An 18,144-nucleotide genomic window follows, 5' to 3' on the forward strand; every position below is an offset into this window, starting at 1 on the left:
TTTAACTTTAATCGAAGGTCTTCTAATAATAAGAATAAGAAAAAACTAGGCAAATATTGAATAAATCAAAGAAAAAGATGTCACAGTGTTACCAGTTTTAAACCATATGTCCCTTGAAAATAAGATGTAACTTAAATGAAAGCTTATTGTATAATGTTCACATACCCCATCATTTAACGAAGTAAAGTGATCAAAATAAAGAAAAACCTTCCCTTGGGACAATTATTCATAGTACAAAAAATCCTCAGCTTCAACTATCAGCATTGTTTCACAATCATGAAACAATTCTGTCATCCGTCTGAAGACAGCATCGACCCATACCTTTAAAATGAAGGCTTACAAAACCTCAAACGCAATTTGTGACCCAGTGATTTGGGACAGCCATAAATAATTACTTTATTACACAATGACTGATAATAGGCAAAGCTAGCTACCCCCCCCCCCCCCCCCCCCCCCCCCCCCCCCCCGAACCAAAGCTCAACTGTAGTGATGGAGGCATAGGCAACAATGTGAAGATTTAAATAGCATCTCGAGGAATGGGGGAGAAAAACACACGCGTTGATGCACTGCTTAAAAATATATATCATATTTAAAAAATGTCTACAAAGTCTATATCTCTCATCACATTTGTGTGTCAAAACTCTTCAATAAAGAAACGTGATAAATCCTTTGGACAATACAAAGGGAAAATGGCGGTCATTTGGTGGAACTTCTATAAGGCTGTCGGTGCTTCAAATATCTGAACCTGTAACCTAAAACAGACTTTTATCCATCCCAGAATGACTATTAAATACATTACCACAGGGGAGGGCACACATTTCAATTGTAAGTAAATAATCTTCCCAATGTATTTAGCCTTATATGGAGTTCATAAAATACATTTGTTAAATGTGAAAACTATAAACAAAACAATTGACTCGGTTCAACATTCCTTATAGGGTGTTAAGCTCAACCTTGCTGGCACAAAATGGCTTTTCCCTCCCCTGCCCTTAGAGGAAACCATCCAAAAGAGCTTCTCCCTCCCCTGCCCTTAGAGGAAACCATCCCAAATTGCTTCTCCCTCCCCTGGCCTTAGAGGAAACCATCATGGTCGAAGCTGGAGGCCAGGAGTGAGAAGGAGAATGGAGAAAACTTGATTCCGGTCCCGCTGTAAAATTTATTCTGAAACTCCACCCTGTGGATAGAAGAGATTTTTGCTTGTTATGCATTATGTATGTTCATTATGGCCCTCATTGGACCCCTAATCATCCCTGGAAGGATCAAGGAAGAGACCCTGGGAAGGGACACGGAGCTTCTCGCTCTCGTTCCTTCCCACCGTCTTTTCCTTGATAATGAGCAGTAGGCCTGCTGTGATGGAGCTCCTTTTCACCACTTGGAAATATAAAAACATCTAGTCATCCTCTCAACCAACAGTCAGCATCTCCCCTTCATGACTTTTCCTAAAACAATCTTGTTTAGATGAGTCTGTTCTTAAAATACAGAAATGACATTTCAAGCATTTTGGCGACTTTCTAGGCTGTAAACATGATCCGCTGTAGCTGCACAACGCAGTTCACCTTCCCTCCAGCAAGGCGTCACCAAGGTGCAGGTTTACTTTGAGACTAATGTTATCTATAGCAAAATAAACTATTGCTTGTTTGAGGGAATTGCATTTGGACCAAATTAACAAATATTATTATGAAGTATATATTATAGAATATAAATTTTCCTCAAGGTAGTTATTCCCAGTATTTTACATTTATCTCACAGACTAACCACAATAACCCTTCCAGAACTAATATATAATCAAGCTCGGGTTAGGGTGGATTTAATGTGTAGGACTAACTAGGACTAATGACCGTACTAATGAAATGGACTTTGAATACCTGAATACCTGCAGCTGCCCTGGCTGAGCGTGCCGCCAGCAGTGTTCATTAGACTTACCAGTGCAGACGGAGGGCATGGAGGAAGGCAGAGAGACCCTCCATCACCAGCAGGATGGAGACGGTGAGTACAGCAAACAGGCCAAAGACCGGCACCAGGAACAGGACCCCCAGGCTGGTGTCCACACGCAGGCCCAAGTGCATCACCATACGCCAGAGGACCTCTGACAGCTCTGTTACAGCAGACCAAACACAGGCATGAGACGCTAGGACACCAAAGAGCGTTTACTGGTAAGATGGCTGCTTGTACAAATCACTTTCCAACCCCCCTACAAAGTTCTCCTTCATTCAGAGGAAAGGTCCGTCAAGACCCCAGTTTAAATGTTGACAATGTATGACATTTTTTATTCAACTCCGCCTCTCTCAAAAGGTCCGCAGGTTCAGAGTTTAGGGCGGTTGGTGAGCCGTTGGTGAGCCGATCAATTCCAAAAGAGTCTTTAGCAGCTCTCATAGATTAGCTTTGTTCTCTCCAAGTCAGCACATATGAACGTCCCTGTCTCTGTGGTTCCATTCATTAATAATCACCCCCTCCCACACCTACCCTCGAGACTCGTTGAAGAGTGGAGTTCAGAATGATCCCACGGCCTCAGCCCTCGTTGACGCTCCTCCATCTCAGTCAGTGAGCATGCGCAGTGGCGTGTAAACACAGAATCTAAATATGTGGATTCGTGCTATTGTGGGCACTATTGGAGAAACGACCAAGCTAGGGCGATTTGTGTGCTAACTGGTGTTGAAGAATAAAAAAAACTAAGTTACAGCTCAGAATAGAAGGCTGTGAACGGCTCCTCAAATGCCCCGTTTCAGAACGCATGTACACTGTGAGAGGGAGGAGGCTGGAACCAAAACATGGCTAATTACATCTCGATATAGACGATGTCACCAATTACCCTGGGCTCTCTGACACACATACACAAAACAACACAAGATGCTCCCTGTGTGCAGACGTACGTGCGTGGGCCAGGCTCAGCGCCCACAGCCTCAGGTATGAGGCCGTGTTGGAGATGCAGCCCAGGCAGTACTCTATAGTGTGGATGCCCTGGTGCAGGAACTCATCTCCAAAGTTAATCTGTCACCGCAAACAAACGCAACCAGGCCAGTTACTCAGGAACCACACAAAGTAAGACCCATGAAACTTCAATACAAGTCTTCTGAAGAGCCTACTTGGTGCGTTTAAGCCTTTTAATTGTATCTCCTGGGTTCTGACCTTCTCCTTCTGGTGCTCCCGGATGGTGGAGGGGTCGCTGTGTCCGCTGCCTTCCTCCATATCTTGAGCGTGCATCAGAGAGAGCTCCTCCTCACTGCCACGCCGCACGCGCTCATAGCCCTTAGATAGAGAGAGGGGGAGAGAGACACCAGAGAGACCCCAGAGAGGGGGAGAGAAACCAGAGAGGGAGAGAGGGACCAGAAAGTGGGAGAGAGACACCAGAGAGAACCAAAAGAGGGGGAAAGACACCGGAGTGGGAGAGAGACACCAGAGAGGGGAAGAGAAACACCAGAGAGGGAGAGAGAGACAGCAGAGAGGGGAGAGATTTGAGACATTAGTCCCGTGGGTCTGGGGAATCCGGGTTCAATGCATGTCCACCGTGAGCACCACGGGGCAGGGTCAGGGTTAGGCCTCTCACCCGGTACATCCCCAGGCGCTGGCCTCCGTTGTGGAGCCAGTAAAGGTAGAGCGGTTTCCCCAGCAGCAGGACGGGCACAGAGAGCAGCGCGATGACCAGCAGGAACCCCTGTAGCCCGGCCTGGGGGACACAAAACACGACCCTCATCAAGCATCTATCTGCACTGTAGATGGGACCGACTTGAAGTATATTACAACTAATATGACAACTACTGAAAGACCCCATAGAAAAGAAAATGGCAGTTTTCCATCGATCTATCTCTTAATAGACACATACATGTATGAAAGTGCCGGTGAACCCTAATCTTGTTTTAGGTTTACCGTTGTTTTTCTTTTATTGACTTCTATGATTTGGGACATATTAATCCAGATATAAAATGATGCAGAAAGACGGAAAATGGGCGCTTGGCTTTTTTAGTCTCCTCCAGCCAGTAGAACGCTCTGCTCTGAACTCTACTCCCGTTGTTCTCCTGGCGCCACTGACGCCAAAGAGTAAACTAACGCTTAAGATGGGTTGAGAGGGATGGCGATTGGTGATGGGTGATGTGTGGAGGGCCATCCTGGCAGCGGGTGATGGATGCTTGTGTCTATGGCGACCATGTGACCTGGTACCTGTCCCGGGTAGAGGGGCTGGATGCCGTTGCCCTGCATCAGGAACATGTTGATGAAGTGGATGAGGATGCTGGGAGCCGTTCTGGACTCGGAGGCGGAGAAGGCCAGCCACTTGTATACCACCATGAAGACCAGGTAGCCGAAAAGGCACCACATGAAGAGCAGCTCCGGCAGGAAGACCAGGTACAGGTTGGACTTCTTCCTGAAGTGGCTGGGGAGACAGGTGGACATGGTGGAATAGAACAGAAAGGAGGAATACTGTTTACAGGGCCAACCGCTCCCAGAACACCACCTCCTCCATCTACATGCACCATGGACCATCAAACCATGAGCCAACAGACATTCAAATAGCCCAGGACTACTCCATCTAAAACCCTCTTGGTAACAACGTGGAACCCTAATGACGGAGGAACCCAGACTTACAGGTGGTTGTAGACGCTGAGGACAACTCCGAAGCTCATGTGGATGATGCCCAGAATCACGGACATCTTCATCTTGTAGGAGTTCAGGAATGTCAGCCGATTGTTGGCCAGGTTCCAGATCTGCATGGTTAACAGATTATTATGGGTTATGATGTTTAACGTTATACAACGTTTTATCAGGTCACTTTCTCTGACAGAAGGGAGGAGACAGAAGAAGAATTGTTGAAGAATTCTTGAATTGTTCTTGATAATGCATTTTGGCATAAAGATAAGTATTCAACACTGGTTCAAAGAGGGAGTTTGCATTTTTCTCTAGGGTTGCCCAGAGGGACATTCTCAAGTAGTTTGTGGCCCAATAAAGAAAGGTAACTAACTGGGGGGGGGCTCAATCTTACACATGGCAACTTCAGCTAAATGTTACATACACACGGTACATGGCTTTTGCAAACAGTGATTTTTGTAAACCAGTTGAAAAAATACATTGTATTCCAGTGTCTTGGTACAAGCAAGCAGCTATAAGTGAATATTCACTGGTTCTTCGCATCATTCCCCTTCGCATGAACTCACTGGATCGATTCCCAATGGGTAGGGCCCTTTGAAAACCCCTGTGATGTTGGGGTCAAGGATCAGGAAACGATTGGCAGCAATATCACCACCCCTATACGAAAAACAAACACAAAGAAAGGGAAATGGACAAACTTTTAGACCCATGTATCTACATCTGTTTTCCCACACCATTTATTTGGTTAAACACCACGCCCTGGTCATTAGGCGATGGGTGTATCCTCACTTCCACACGCCAGCCTCGAACATGGCCTTGACGCTCCAGCCCGAGCCAAACAGGTTGAGGGACTTAGAGAAGCAGTCGTTGTAGATGAGGCCAGTGTAGATGGAGAACAGGCCCATCAGCAGGATGATGTAGCGCCCCTCAAAGAAGGTGTTCCAGATCTACTAACACAAACACACACCATTAAAGCCTTCCCATGAACTAAGGGGAAAAGGCTGTTTGATGGATCACAAAGGAAATCAGGATATTATCAAACAATATTAATAAAAAAAAAAGATTAAAAACGATTGTCAAATCAATAAATGATTAACAGATGGTCATCAAAAACATCATTTTGGGAGCCTTAGGGTCCAGCAGTATGGGGAGCAGTTCATCTTAAGAGCGTGTCAGTGAGGATTAACTTCAGACTAATTTTCGTCTGACCACACAGAGCTAGAGATCAGGGCTTGGAAACCATCAATGGATTCAGGTGCAGCGCTTGTTGCGTTTTGTTATTTTTCAGGCAACCAAGCGATATTAGCTAAAGCTAGTGGGGATAACTACGCATTAATGCCTGATTTATTATAAATACATTATAATCAATGATGGTTTTATAAGGCTTTTAGAGAAGGGCCTGTGAGGACATCACCTCGTTCCTGGTGTTCTTAAGCTTGCGGTTGTTCTCGTACAGGACCATCCAGGAGGCGAACACGGCCATGATCAGCCCATGGCCCAGGTCGCCGAACATCACCGCAAACAGGAAGGGGAAGGTGATGATGGTGAAGGGAGCTGAGGATCCAAGAACATCACAACCACCACTCATGACCAGGATCCACCACTGGTAGGCCCAGTGGTGCAGCCTGGATGACCGCTAGGCCCAGTGGTGCAGCCTGGATGACCACAACCGACACTCTCAAAGTGTCTTCCTCACAGAATCCAAGGAGAGACATCAATAACTACCAGCCTTCCAAAGCCCAGTGGGATGTGGAGTCAACCATGAGTAGGAAAGCTGGGGGTGCAATAATTCAATAATAAAAATAACACATTTTAAAAACACCCCTTCACTGTTTCTAACTTCCACTTCCTACCTCGGCCACGTGCATGCAATAATACTTTCCCACAGGACCTCCTACCTGGGTTCACCTCTCTGTACGTGCCCACTCCATACGCGTCCACGATGTTCTGGAAGCCAGAGGTGAACTTGTTGGTCTTGATGAGGGTGGGCGGCGTGTCGTTGCTCGGGATACGGTTGACAAAGGAAGGCAACGTCGCTCCGCTTTTCCTCTGCAATGACAAATGGTACCAACTTTAGAATGAGCTTAAACGGCAACACTAGGCATGCTAAAGTTAGTGGATAGATCTACAAACATCTATTACTGCATACTGCCAGGGAGACGGATTTCCGAAAGCCCCTTGGTTTATAGGCCCTTCCCCCAGTCAGCCCTACTGGTGAGACCTACTCACAGTGAGACCAGCCCCTTGGAGACGGGCTCACAGTGAGACCAGCTAACAGTGAGACCAGCCCCGCTGGAAAGAAGTGCTCACAGTGAGACCAGCTCACAGTGAGACCAGCCCCGCTGGAGAGACATGCTCACAGTGAGACCAGCTCACAGTGAGACGAGCCCCGCAGGAGAGACGGGCTCACAGTGAGGCCTGCTAACAGTGAGACCAGCCCCGCTGAAGAGACATGCTCACAGTGAGACCAGCCCCGCTGGAGAGACGGGCTCACAGTGAGACCGCGGACCGCAAGCACATTTCATAATAAATGAGTTAAGGAGCACCAGCATTGCAACAACGGTTTAACCGGTTAGTGATTTACCAAACGTCTTCTCAGCAGTCTGGTAAATTAACGACCAGCGGTCGCAATTGAGCAACAAATTTACTGAATAGAGACCCTTCATTCAAGAAGATCACATTTACAAATATACACCAAACAAGAAGCCTTATAAGAGGGCAGGATAGGACCGATACAAGCAAGCCATTCCTAGACAGGAGAAGAAGCTCCACAGGAAGTGACACTGAGACACCTCACCAGAACAAGAGAAGCACAAATAGGTACATTATAAAAAAATAGATAAAAACCAAGATGGAAGATAGATATGTAGAAGGTATCAGCCATAAAGCATTAACTTCGTCTTCAGGAGCTGTTTCGGTATGTTTCATAAACCCCTCACACATCCAGTAACACCAGTGTTTGGTGTCGTGAGGATGAGACAACACTCATACTGAGACCAATACCCCAGACTGAGACCAAGGCTCCAGACTGAGACCAATACCCCAGACTGAGACCAAGGCTCCAGACTGAGACCAATACCCCAGACTGAGACCAATACCCCAGACTGAGACCAATACCCCAGACTGCGACCAATACCCCAGTCTGCGACCAATACCCCAGTCTGCGACCAAGGCTCCAGACTGAGACCAATACCCCAGACTGAAACCAATACCCCAGACTGCGACCAATACCCCAGACTGCGAACAATACCCCAGACTGCGAACAATACCCCAGACTGAGACCAAGGCTCCAGACGTACCGAGCCCTCCTCCAGCGCCTGGCGCACGGCACCCAGGTCGCCAACGGGACACCAGACCTCCGAGATCAGACACTTGTTGGTGACGTCCAGGCTGCACAGGTTGAGGACGTAGTAGATGGCCTTCATCTTCTTCACCTGGATGTACCACATGTAGACCGACTCAGACGCCTTCTTCAGCACCTGCCGCAGGTAGTCGTCCGTCCTCAGCAGGACCTGGGACCACAGCACACTACACATTAAAGACCTGTGGACCAGATGCTCATGCAGACATTTGTTCTGAATATCACTACATTGCCGACCCAAGACTCCTACATAATGAAAATCCAGAATTGAATGCAGAAACAATTTGCAGAAAGATGTGTCTAATAGAACACATGGTAAGATCTTTTAATTGTAACGCAGACTACAAGGCTACCCTCATTAAAGAAAGAAAGAGAAAGAAAGAAAGAAAGAAAGAAAGAAAGAATTCAGAGGAGCATGAGGGAGGTCATTCTGGACTAGCTTCCAGCCGTGGTCTCGTGTGGATCATGTGCTTCTCATGATGAATGAAACTCTGATTCCCCGATAAACGGGATAGAAAAAAAGTACTACCAGGAAAAGAGTGAATCTAGCGGAAGGGGCACAAACCAACAGTTGAATCTACTAGACAATGTGTCAGACTGTTGAAACTTATTTAGATTTATTTTCTTTACTTTCAAACTAACTAGCAGTGTTTTAAATATTGATGTTTTTCCTCGGCTGATCACATGGCCTATAGACACGCCTGGATTTGAGCTGCGACCAAAAGGCCTCATGAAAGAAAACATTCGCTGGTTAAAGAGTGCAACAGTTTAGCTGACATGAGGTGCATCTCCTGGTTACCAAGCAGGTACCATAGCAACCAGAGGCTGTACCGTGTTCAGGTCCTGGATGCGGGTCCCAAGCCCCTCCACCACGTCTGTCCTCTCCTCCCTGCTGCTAGGGTACGGGTACAGGTGGCAGTGGTAGCTGGTGGCGGAGACACACATGTTCATAAAGAAGAGAGAGAAAGAGATATAAAGACACATGTTCATAAGAGAGAGACACACACATGTTCATAAAGGAGAGAGAGAGATACAAAGACACATTTGTTCATAAGAGAGAGACACACATGTTCATAAAGAAGAGAGAGAAAGAGATACAAAGACACACTTTTTCATAAGAGAGAGACCCATTAGAGACACATGTTCATAAAGGAGAGAGAGACACACACATACTCAAAAAGGAGAGAGACACATACATGTTCACAAAGTAGAGAGAACCACAAGTGACACATGTTCAGAAAGGAGAAAGTGACAAACATGTTCAGAAAGGAGAGAGAGAGATAACCACAAGAGATACAAATGTTAATAAAGGAGAGAGACCACTCGTAGCTCGAAACCATTACCAGTCACAGATCTTCTTGACCTTCTGCCCGATGAGCTCTCCCCAGTAGGATATCAGAAACACCACACTCTTGGTTGGCTCGCCCTTGAGATTAACCCCAACAGGAGGGGGATAGTCAGTACAGAGTTGCATCATTTATGACCACACTAAGCAAATGTAAGTGAGTTGAAAGATAAATAAATGCTAAAGTAGGAAGATATTTGCCTTCGAAAGTCCTTGAGCAAACATGAGAAATGTCTTCCGACACAGTTCAGTCAGAATTATTGGATTATTCCATAAAGATACAAAAACATGCATTCAGAACTATTATATTCATTCTACAGTTACCTTAGTTTAGGGCTGTGCGATATGACGTTATATGGGGGGGGCGAGAGAACCATGTCTATCAAAAGATATTTCCCTCTATCGTTACTTTACGGCAGTATTTAACGTCATTCTGACCCTGATTTACGGTCACAACACGTGCACGACAGAAACCAACATGGAGGAGCGTGAAAAAGAACGAAGTCCCGCAACAGTCTAACGCAGAACAAGAGTCAGGAGATGTGATCTTTAGAATGAAAAGCAAATCTCAAACGAGTTGAGAGTCTTCAGAGTGCGGATATGTGGAACTCGTTGTGGACAGCTGGTGATTATGATGATGGCATCCGAGAGAGGGTTCAGCTTCCCATTATAACGCTACGGTGTGTGTATACATACGTCACCCCATGAAACATGACATATTACAGTCAAACCCTGTATCTGTCATCCAATGAAACACTGTTAATGTGTTACAGTAGACTACAACACAGAGAGTGAGAGTGCCTGAGTTATTGAGTGGGTGAATGAGTTAGAGAGTTACCGTGTCAGGGTCTTCCAGATACTCGTCAATCTCCGAGTAGCTGAGGATTGTGTAGCCCTTACAGACTCTCCACATCATCCGCTCAAAAGCTTCAATCTTCGGCCTCTGAATCAGTCCCGAAATAAATCTAAAAGATGCAGAAAAAGAAATAAAAGATTAACTAATTAATTAATTATAAGGACAAATGGGTGAAATCCTTTATAAAAAAATGTTTTAGTGTTTAATTATTTATCTCAAATAATTTAAAAATAAAGTTTGGGTTATGAATAACTTTAATAGATAGTGTGTAGAATTGAGTGTCGCAAAAATAGTGTAAATATGAAGCGCTTTTACAACGAGTGTTTACATCTACATTGAGAGTCTTCTTACATGGAGGGTGGCAGTGAGCACCAACATGTTTATAATGTTGTCATCGACAATGACATCATTTTGGAATACCTACTGGCATCTTTACAGGCCGGCAAGAGCTGTGAGCGGGGGGGCATTTAAGCGGTTGCAGTCTGCATCCTTACCTGAATCCTACACAACTTTAACAGACTTATACTGTCCCATTGGACAGGATCTTAACATTGGAACCAACCACCAGCGACAGCAGGTGATGATTGGCAGTTAGTTTCCCTCTTCTCAACCTCCCTCACCCGAGTTTTGCCCCCATCCTCTGCATGCTGGTGTAGTCCAGGGCAGCATCCCTCTCCAGGAAGGGGAACTCCTCGTACTGGGCCTGGGGGGGGTCCTGCTGGAACATACACCAGAGCGGTGGACCAATCAGAAGAAGTAAGAGGCTGGTCAAGTATCTGGCTTTTCTTGCCAAGAAGGCCACTCAAAAACTGAGAGGGGCAGAGTGGCACCTTGTTCCCTGGTTTGTTACAGAGAGATTCAAGACGAAGTGGTGCTACTGACCTCACTGCCTCTCTGAACAAAGTTCTTGGTGACGTGCAGCATGTGCGTGTACTCAGTCAGCTCTCGCAGGTTCTTCTGCAGCTTCTCTTTGTTCCTGGTGATCTCACTGAGCTCGGCCTCTAGCCTCTGCAGCTGCTCCTGAGACACACACAAACATACACACACAGTCACAAAGTGTAACCAGGAAAGCTATGTGTTGAAAATACAAAAGAGGAACCGAAATATATAATACAACAAAGCGGTTGAACAGATACGAAAGGACCCTAGTTTGAATCGCATAACAATATAATAGGAGTAATATTAGCCATTATATACAACAGTCATTATTATTGTGGTACATTTGAGTTATAGCATGCAAGCCCCTGACCATAAAACATAACTCGTTACACATCCAAACCCCAACAACAAAGAGAGGAAGCTGCAACGGAGGCTGACCATGGTTGCCATGATGTGCTTGGGCAGCGGAGCCACAGGGTTCACGTCTCGGTCGGGCAGCGGGAGGTCCGACTTCTTGATCTCCCTCAGGAGGAACCCTGAGAGTAGAATAAAAGAACCGTATGAGAACAGCCGGACAGTAGAATATAAGACTAGGGTGGCATGTGGAGTCATTTGACTACATTGAGCAGAGACGGTTCTATGTGGTTAGTGTGTTTCTTACCAAGAATCCTTTCCATTTCTTCACATCTTTTGATCTCATTGACGAATTTCCTCTGGAAGCAGTTGACACTGGGGTTGAGCTAAAACCACAGAAACGTTCATCATTCAATTTAAAAGTCGCAGGTACAGTTGGATTAACATGAAGGCATGAATCAACAAAATGCTTTCAAATAAGCAACTGTGAAGCATAAGATTATTTAAAGCCACTCGACATTCAGTTTTCAGCTGTCAATCAGGGTTGAGAGGAGAGCACTCACGTCCCTGAACTCCACCAGTCCGGTCTCTCCCAGCTCGCTAATGCAGTCGTAGGCCGAGCCGGCCTGGAGGAACAGCTGGGCCAGACACATATCCTCGCTCCGGAACAAGGAGCCCATCTTCACAGCTTCTAAACCTTTGCTTTCCTTTCGCACGAAGACTATAGAGCTAATGTTAGCATTAGAGCTAGCTGACTGCTTTCCGTTAGCCCAAGTGACCAAGAAAACCTTCTTCTTTCACCTCGTTCATCCTATTTCTGTTTCCTCCGGACTGAGACTAACGAAGTACGGCAGGTCAACAGCTGACCGTTCAGAAGAACTAACCAACTTACTGCTTCTGAAGTTACTACTGGAGCTAGCTGCTGGATTATCTGGCTCAGTGCACCCAGGAGGTCAAAGGTTAATCAGTAGACACCGAGTCGAGTGTAACCCCAGCAGCTGGGTTTCATAGTCCAAAAGGTGCACTTATATTTCCTTCAAAAAGGCACATCGCTTGTTTCTGGAGACAACTAACCACGTCACGGGAACCGGAAGACCGCTCGGTGACAGCGAAGTGGTTGGCCAATAATAACCGACCGTTTGAGTCTGCGCAGATGACACTTTAATGCTATAGCGATCATTCGTTACATAATCATGAACGTACTGTATATGAAGTGTAGACAAATAAAACGTTCCAAACTATTGTCATTCTTTTGTAAATAATTCATGTTTATTATGGATCGGGTGTGACTTTTAGTCATGAATATGTGATCAATCATCATAACCATATTCCATTATTTTATGAGACAGGATAAGTTGTTTCATGCGGTTACAATGAGGAGGTATTCCACGCCTGTCTGATCTGTTTCCATGGAGTTCCAAGAACTGAGGCAACGATGAAGAAGAAAACCAAGATGAGACCTTTTGCCAATGACTGTGAATATGGCTCACCTGAAACAGAAAAAGCAAAAATCAGTTATAGTTTAACCATGTCCTTATACATTTACCTATATATAGGTTGGGGGTGAGGGCTCAGCTAGCACACACCTAATAGGTCCATGGCACACACAGACACCCTTACTTTCAGAATTACTTTCAGTAAAAAAGTGTAATGAAATTAATAATAATTACCTGTGTAATATCTGGTAAAAGGAAATGCAAGTTCTGGCCAGCATACATCATTCCTGTCACAGTCATACTCGGTGAAGTTGACCTGGAACCTGGGGATGGACACAGCAGGTCAGGTTGATGTTGTTTTAGGTTTTTCATAAGCACTTGATGTATAATGATGGAGCACCTGGTTTTGGGGGGCCCTGAGTTAACAAGGACGTCTGTAAAGGTGACCGAGGAGGAGACAGGAAACAGTTGTGTCTCCATTGGATCCAAACAGGAAGAAGGGTCTCCTCCTCCACACTCCAACCTCCAACTGGACATTTTGTAGCTGAAAAATAAACAAGGAAAAAAATTAACAATAATTTTTATTACTTATTTGGTTACATATTTGCTAAAAATATATATTTTTGTCCTTCTTGAGCAATGTCTTCCTTTGCAACATTGGTTGCGAGAGTGACTTTACTGATAAGCCTCAATCTTCCAGTGAGATACATAAAGACTTTGTACCTGATGGTTAGGGCCTGTATCTCCCTCTGAGGCACGCCGCCCACCTCGCCTGTGACAGCGCTTCTCACGTGCACGTGTTGGTGCCACAGGACACCGGAGCACCACCCGTCTCCATCAGCGCTGCTCACATTCACCAGCACGTCTGGAAACCAGAGGACATTTAAAGGGAATACATTGTTTTTCGGACTTTGTGGGACACTTGTGGAACATTGGCCGGTATCTTCTGACTGCTGTTCACCTGAGATCCCTGAGGAGCAAGGGGTCTACTCACAGCTTATCTTTAGCCAGTCTGCCATCCTTTGGAAATCGGGGTCCCCCGTTTTCGCCACGTGTGTCGCCATCACTAGGGAAGCTTGGAGAGAGGCAACCATCTCCCTAGACACAAGTAATGTAAGGATCAAAAGTTGAAGACAAGTCAAATAAATGTCAGTCAAAAATTGTAGAAAAAAAAAGTAAGTTGGTACTTATAACTAATTTTTGGAATATAAATGTTTTGCGCACATACAGGGTTTGAGGAAACAGTTAAAGTGCAATCAAAAACATTAGTGTACATACAAAACGACGGGACCCAGCAGAAACAAACATCCGCTGTACACATAATATACCAAATCCCACCAGTATCTTCCCTAAGAACACTAAACTTACCTCAGAACATCACACTGGGTCAAGTTATACCGGCTGACAGCCAGAAGGCATCCCGCTGTGGCGTTCACTCCAAACACAACCGGTCTCACCTCAGCCGTAGAACAGACACCGTCACCAACTGAGGCAGGGAGATAGTGATCAAGGATTTCGACATTATGAACAATGCTACAAGACAAACAACAGGTCAATCCTGCTTACTCACAAACACATATACAGATCAAGTGTTTATTACTAGGCTTTATAATCTTAAGTGCATTGACTAAAATGGTATCCGAGTTAAGATGCAGGTAAGTGTCTATATAATCATACCTCACATATTGTTAACGAGAAACTTGTCCAAAAGGTTGCGGTGTATACACAAAGTGTATTTTGTCAAATAATGGGCACACAAAATATTACCTGGTCGCCAAATATTTATTGAGCTCCTCTCTATGAATGTATTGTTGTCCAAAGTATCCCCAAAGCCGGCCAGCACCGGCGCTCCCACCAGGTACCCTGAGGACAAGATACCATTAAGATGTATACATCCCAGAAGGGAAACTTGTGACTAACCAGCATGTGCCAGGATTTCCCTTTTTTACAAACCTGGGTTTCCCGACTTCTTATGTTGATCAGTAACATTCCCGCTCAGAAAGACAGAAGAATACCTTGCAGTCACCACCACTGGGAAAAAGACAGGAGAAACAGTAGCAGTGGCAGACGTAGTTCAAAGTAGTCTGAAACATATGTTTTTCAGGCCCTTACCACTACTGTTCAGCACAATGGTTCCAACAGTACGCCTCAGTGTTATACTTGTGAGGCCATTTGCTTGCCAAAAAAATTGGTAATCCAAAGCCAAGGTCACGTTCTCACACACCTGTCCCTCGTCTTCAGAGACAAAAACAGTTTCATTTGAAAAATATATTCAAATTAGGAGTACTTTTTAGGATTTAAGATTGACAATGACAAGATGCCTGCCAAACCTGATGAATAGGGGGATTCAGAACTTGAAATGAATGGGCTTAAATCAACAGCGACTTCATCTAGGACATCAATCGTTATCACACCTAAAGCAGAAAGACAGAAAATTGAAATTTCAAACTCCTATTCTGATATAATACTTTAATGTTGATATGTATAATTTGAATAGGTAAATCCTCCATATTGATTAGCGTTCATATATTATACCTCCTTGGCCGTCCTTGACTTGAACTCTTAAATCACTTGGAGACATTTGCAAAGGAGGTCCAATTGGACAGAATTTGATAAGAGTTGTACATTTGATGTTGAAGTTTTTCAAATAAGCTACAGGAGCAGTATTTGCACACTGTCCTGCAAAAAGTGCCTGCAAAGAAATAATCATGTTGGGTTTCTTTAGTACAAGACCTGAGTACTGAATCTATAATGAAGGTGTATCACATTCACACTTAAGAACTGACCTGAGGGATGGTGAAGTATTGATCACTCATGGTGAAGATGGGACTTCCTTGTCGATATTCATCAGCAGGGAGGGGTGCTGACAGCACAGGCCTCTGGAAGGATGGGCTAGGCTTTGGTATGCTTAGTCAAACACAACGGACAGGCATGTTTAGACACAAAGACACAGACAGGCCTTCAATACAGGTGTTTTTAAAAGACATGTGCCTGACAGTCTGGGCCTCTTACAGAGTCTTTCCCTGGTAGAACAGACCCAGGTAGGGGTTGTTCTCCGGCGCTGACGTGACACAGAGGAACGGAAACCAGTCCGGAGCATTGGCGGTGGACTGGGCCGAACACTGGTAATCCGGGGCAGGAGACACCTGCCCACCGAAAGGCCCTTGAAGGCAGTGGCCCTCAAACAGCTTCAACCCTTCCTCAGAGCAGTCCTGGTGGGGAACACCAGGATCCAGTCAGACAGACACAAGACGTATGAAGTTAATGAGTCATTTTTATCCTGTCACCAAAAGAAAAAAGTCAAACTCAAGACCGGAGGCATTGTTCCTGAAGTGCTCTATATGGTTACTCTTTCAAACGGTAAGAGATAGAACCTTCCAATGAATGGACAAAATAATGGAAATACAGGGAGGACAGAATAGTTGGATATAGAATACAACTAACAATGTTTAAGAAATGGTGCTGAGAGTCATGAGGGAACATTTGAAAGGGCACTACAGCTGACCTGGTCACAGCAGCAGCGTATGTTACACACGCCTGACGTCAGGTCACAGGGACACGACCCCAGAGGCTGGTACACTTGGTTAGGAAGCACAGTTCTATTCTCTGAAAGAAATCAGTGAATTATCAGGTGATTACTAAATGCATCACGAAACCTCCAATTCAATTTGGATACGTTTCAATTGAACAGTCCATATGTTTTCAGACCCACACCCTAATCATCCACTCAAAAAAGCACACACACTGTTGTTGAGGTTCAGAGAGTGAGAGTGAGAGTGAGTGAGTGAGTGAGTGAGTGAGTGAGTGAGTGAGTGAGTGACTGAGTGAGTGAGTGAGTGAGTGAGTGAGTGAGTGAGTGAGTGAGTGAGTGAGTGAGAGAGAGAGAGTCACCTGATGCAGGGTTAGTGGGAGAAAACGTGGCGTATATCTGGGCCTGGATGTACATGGAGACCAGTGGGACTCCTCCCTGACATGCAGACAGTTCGAGTGTCTCAAGAACACACAGAGGCTGTTGACAGCAGTCTGTGTCCGTCTCATTGTTCCCACATAACTGCAGACTTCGCTCAAGCTTCAGTTGGATTTGAACTGCTGTCTGCGAAACGGGTAAACGGGTACAAACAGTAAACAGAGGACCATTTGCCTCTCTGCTCAAGTAAACATGCTAAGAGAGATCTGTTTAGTTTAAATTACAAACATTTACTACATGTTTTCCATGAAATAATTTTAGTTAGCAATATAATGTACTAATACAAGATATACTACCAATTTATTAATACATACTTTTAATATCTTACCTTTCCAATTTGTTCCTTTGTGAGAAGCCACTGTGTAGGCTCTACAGTGCAAGATGGAGGAGGAAGGCTCCCTGCAGAGAATACACTGCTTAGTTATAACAACATCATAGGACTGTGATATCAAGCATGAGAATAATAGTTTGATTCAAATTAATAATTAATGTATATAACGGTTTTTTAATCATCACATTATGTGATCATAATGTTCAGTCAATTCGTTTGTTAACACTTCTTGCAATTCCATATTTGAGATGTACAGCCAAACATTTGTATCATTTCATAATTATATTGGATCACATGAAAATGTATGATATCCACATATTTGTACATTAATCGTTTTGCCTATGGTCTTGGTCCTAATTATTGTTGCATGGACAAAGTTATGTTCCATTAAAACAGACCCATGATGTGAACTAACGCTATGCTTAGGCCCCAGGAGGAACAGAGCCTGTGCCCCAGAGGTAGAGCCGGGGCCGCCCGAGGCCCCACGCCACAGTACCTATGTGAGATGGAGATGTGTTTTTCAGAAACAGAAGTTTGTCCGACGCATTTCCGAGCAAATATATCGTCAAGGAAGGTCCAGTTGCAACAGAGTAGGAGGGCTGAAAAACTGTTAGACATCATGCTGTATGTCAATCATATGCAGTGTGTATATACAGGATACAATAAACAGTATCAATGTGATTAAGTTACACTAACATTAGTGGGTAACCTGTAAAGTAAAGCATACTACAACCTATCCCGCTAATCGTGATTATACATTGACATCTTACCTAGATCCCCCCATGTATTTGATAGGGAATCCGATGAAAAGAAAAATAAACATAAAATAAATGAAAATGTGATGGCCATTTGCGTATTATAAAGCAGCCATGTTTGTATATGGATTAGGATATCTTAGCAACCAAGCCTTAACCAATCAGCGCTCTGCAGAGCTCTTGCTCTCCTCGTCAAGGACGTGAGCATGACGGCGGACACGCGGACAGCGCCCTCCACCTTCCTCGAAGTCACTCACATGTCAATGCAAGCAAGCGGTTTGT

At 44.8% G+C, this 18,144-nt stretch overlaps 2 protein-coding genes across 3 annotated transcripts; both read right to left on the reverse strand.

Moving 5' to 3' along the window:
- Window positions 1-481: 481 nt before the first annotated feature.
- Window positions 482-12,444, reverse strand: atp6v0a2b (ATPase H+ transporting V0 subunit a2b). 2 transcript variants are annotated; one of them, XM_079743501.1, is made up of 20 exons: window positions 11,937-12,444; window positions 11,681-11,759; window positions 11,458-11,555; window positions 11,023-11,160; window positions 10,761-10,855; window positions 10,123-10,249; window positions 9,283-9,365; window positions 8,771-8,864; window positions 7,878-8,090; window positions 6,477-6,627; window positions 5,993-6,132; window positions 5,368-5,525; window positions 5,145-5,235; window positions 4,579-4,697; window positions 4,156-4,366; window positions 3,545-3,664; window positions 3,127-3,246; window positions 2,871-2,988; window positions 1,924-2,095; window positions 482-1,174 (listed from the first exon to the last, which is right to left on the reverse strand). In XM_079743501.1, exons 1-20 carry the CDS (start codon window positions 12,051-12,053, stop codon window positions 1,072-1,074), a joined length of 2,547 nt encoding a protein of 848 aa, XP_079599627.1. In that variant the 5' UTR covers window positions 12,054-12,444; the 3' UTR covers window positions 482-1,071. The 2 variants fall into 2 exon arrangements, with proteins under 2 accessions (XP_079599627.1, XP_079599626.1); XM_079743500.1 differs by having other exon boundaries at window positions 10,761-10,858.
- A 215-nt stretch (window positions 12,445-12,659) lies between these two features.
- tctn2 (tectonic family member 2) lies at window positions 12,660-17,977 on the reverse strand. The gene is made up of 18 exons (XM_079756929.1): window positions 17,878-17,977; window positions 17,604-17,714; window positions 17,105-17,175; window positions 16,701-16,902; window positions 16,315-16,415; window positions 15,822-16,021; window positions 15,596-15,716; window positions 15,345-15,501; window positions 15,140-15,223; window positions 14,922-15,044; window positions 14,763-14,840; window positions 14,577-14,672; window positions 14,178-14,295; window positions 13,804-13,907; window positions 13,533-13,674; window positions 13,210-13,353; window positions 13,044-13,132; window positions 12,660-12,863 (listed from the first exon to the last, which is right to left on the reverse strand). The coding sequence occupies exons 1-18, from the start codon at window positions 17,954-17,956 to the stop codon at window positions 12,742-12,744; spliced, it is 2,142 nt and encodes a 713-aa protein (XP_079613055.1). The 5' UTR covers window positions 17,957-17,977; the 3' UTR covers window positions 12,660-12,741.
- Window positions 17,978-18,144: the final 167 nt, after the last annotated feature.

The sequence above is a fragment of the Pollachius pollachius genome (assembly GCF_949987615.1).
Source record: "Pollachius pollachius genome assembly, chromosome: 1".
Classification (NCBI taxonomy): domain Eukaryota; kingdom Metazoa; phylum Chordata; class Actinopteri; order Gadiformes; family Gadidae; genus Pollachius; species Pollachius pollachius.